Source organism: Stegastes partitus, unplaced genomic scaffold, assembly GCF_000690725.1.
Source record: "Stegastes partitus isolate 25-593 unplaced genomic scaffold, Stegastes_partitus-1.0.2 Scaffold1532, whole genome shotgun sequence".
Taxonomy (NCBI): Eukaryota; Metazoa; Chordata; class Actinopteri; family Pomacentridae; genus Stegastes; species Stegastes partitus.
This window is the reverse complement of record NW_007579263.1, coordinates 12,318-14,951: the sequence shown is the minus strand read 5'-3', so window position 1 is coordinate 14,951 and position 2,634 is coordinate 12,318. Positions and strand designations below refer to the sequence as shown.

Here is a 2,634-nt window from a genome sequence, read left to right as displayed (position 1 = left end):
CTACACTTAGAGACAGACAACCAAGCACACTCACATTCACACCTACGGACAATTTAGAATCACCAATTAACCTCAACATGTTTCTGGACTGTGTGGGAGGAAGTTGGAGAACCTGGAGAGAACCCACACTGCACGGGGAGAACATGGAGACTCCACGCAGAAAGATCCTGGGTGTCCTCGCCGCTAATCGGCAACCTTCTCGCTGCGAGACAACGGTGCTAACCACCGAGACACCTTGCAGCCCCTGTTCAGTTCAGTTTGTTTTTTGTTTTTTAAACTTATTTTATAAAACTTGAAAAAAACTGGAATCAGCTTGTACAACTAAGTACCCACAGATGTTACATATAATGAAAAACATAGTGACTCTGCATACTATACATATTTAACTATTTATATAATTAACATGCTCATAACATACTATATTATTCTACGATAATACACTAATATACTTATTTTTAGTATTGGTTCAGCAATGGGCAATATTCAGACATGCAGATGACTGTTTTTATAGTTCTTGATGCATCACATAAGCTACCGTTACAACAATAAGCTGTTTCCATTGACTACACTTGTACATAATTTTTTTCTACCAGATTTTTTGTTTCATATTTTCACATTTCTTACAGTACTTTCAGAGTTTTATTAGCGGATTGCTGCTTCATTTTATTGTACACTGTGCAATGACAGTAAAGGAATTTTACTCTGTCCTGGTTTAGGATTATAATACTTATATTTGAAATTTGTTTCCATACTTATTTTCTATCTGCTCTCTGTAAGCAGCCTGCAGTTCAGCCAAAGAAGTCCCTGAATTTTTGACATTATTAAAGTGATTTTAATGAAATATCCTGATTTTGAGGGTAGATCTGGTGAAGTTTTCAGACTAAACACGAGTAGTTCAAGGAACAGAAAGTTAAAAAAATCCAATGATGTTCTCTGGTTTCACTGCTTCTGGCTATAATGAAGGACGTGTTTTTTGCAATTCTGGAAAGACAACATGCCTTTCGAATCTGCCAACAGGTCTGGGAGTTCAGAAGGTTAAAAAAAGAAGAAAGAACAGCATGATGGTGCGTTAACATTTCCCCCAGTAACACAAGAAGACGAGGAAAAATTCCTGTCAGACCTGCTGTGAAGGTCTGCGAGGCTCCAGGCGCTGGTTCCTCTGTAGTGTAGCGGGTCCTCTTGCAGGGAGCAGCTACCTCGGGCTTGTCGGCCTCGAGCGACGGGATGAGGAACTGTGCAGCTCCGGCGTCAAAGAAGGTGTTTCCTATGGCCTTGTCCTTCACCGCCCAGATCACTTCGCAGCCCTCCACCTCGTACCTGATCGATACATGTTCATTAACACTGAACGGATGAGCTGACAGTGTGAAAAACTGATCAATATGTGACGGCTGCGGGATCAAGTGCTCTTTTGCACTCAGGAAAAACACAGAAGCACTTTCTATTCACTGGAATTTCAGCATTTTTAGTGAGAGCAGACTTACACTAATTCCAAGGCAATCCCTCCATTTCCAACAACAACGATTCTCTTTGCTTTGGATAAGAGCTTCTGAAACTCCTGAAAACAAGACAGAAAACTGATCAGCATGTTGTGTAACCTCCAACCTAAAGGTCACTGTTTGGACTGCTGTAATTAACAGCCAATTTCAATCATTTACACACACACAGCCCACGTTTCCCTACGTGTAAATAATGCAAACGTGCGTCAAATGTTCAAACTGTTATTAAATAAATTCAGAAAATGTGCCTTCATTTTAAATAAAGTCAACAAGCTATTACAGCAGTTGCAGTCGCTGAATTTTGGATTAGTTTTGTGCACAAAGTCAGTGCTTTTTCAATGTATTAGCATCTTGCAGCGAGTATTTCTTTGGCACATTAAAAGAAAATAAGGGAATAAATAGAGACCAACACACAACTAAAGCGACAAGTGTTTTATCTCCGGACAAACTTGTGAGATCTCATTAGTTCAGCGTCTTCATGAATCTCAACACGGCTTGTACCTGAGCGCTGTCTGTGTCCCGTATCCCCAGCACATAGGGGTTGTCCTGGGTCAGGAGCTTGGGTCTGCCCCCGCTGCAGATGCACAGCTTCTCATATCCAAAAACCCGGCCGTCGGCAGTTTCCAGAGACTGAGGAAGAGAGCAGAATTCACAGGAAACGGTGATTCATTTTTATCAAGAAGCTTCAGCTGTTTTCTCTTTGGGAGAGTGATGCTTCTTCAGAAATTGGGGGCATTATTTTGAACATGAAGCTCACTTGTTAAGCCAGTTTTGTTCCTCTTTATGTCAGTTCTGTTCCACAGAACTTGGACTGTTCACTATAACATCCACAAGGTGGCGACAGTCGACAGGTAATATTCACTATAGAGCGTTTTGTGGAGATGTGTTGCAGTAAATCCCTGTTTGCACCATGATACACAGCATTTTGTTGCATATATATTCAATCTGCAGTCACAACTAAATACTAATTGCATTTCGTTTATCTTGCCTTCTTTTTTTCTCACATATATGATGATTCTGTTATCCTGCATTGTACACAGTTCACACAGGTGAACACATTCCTATTCCTGTGCAAAGCAGCTCCTCACATGTGTTTCTGTGTGAAGCGATTTGACAGCAGAATGGATGACGGTCAGGT

The 2,634-nt window shown here is 40.9% G+C and overlaps 1 protein-coding gene across 1 annotated transcript in view; it reads right to left on the bottom strand.

The window, feature by feature from the left end:
* The window catches only part of pyroxd1 (pyridine nucleotide-disulphide oxidoreductase domain 1), an 8,522-nt gene that overhangs the window by 4,907 nt on the left and 981 nt on the right, over nucleotides 1-2,634 (bottom strand). The window contains exons 3-6 of the mRNA XM_008300391.1: nucleotides 2,585-2,632; nucleotides 1,998-2,126; nucleotides 1,482-1,555; nucleotides 1,121-1,317 (exon numbers count right to left, since the gene is read on the bottom strand). Of these exons, the coding sequence (XP_008298613.1) occupies nucleotides 1,121-1,317; nucleotides 1,482-1,555; nucleotides 1,998-2,126; nucleotides 2,585-2,632 (448 nt within the window). The remainder of the gene's footprint in view (nucleotides 1-1,120; nucleotides 1,318-1,481; nucleotides 1,556-1,997; nucleotides 2,127-2,584; nucleotides 2,633-2,634) is intronic.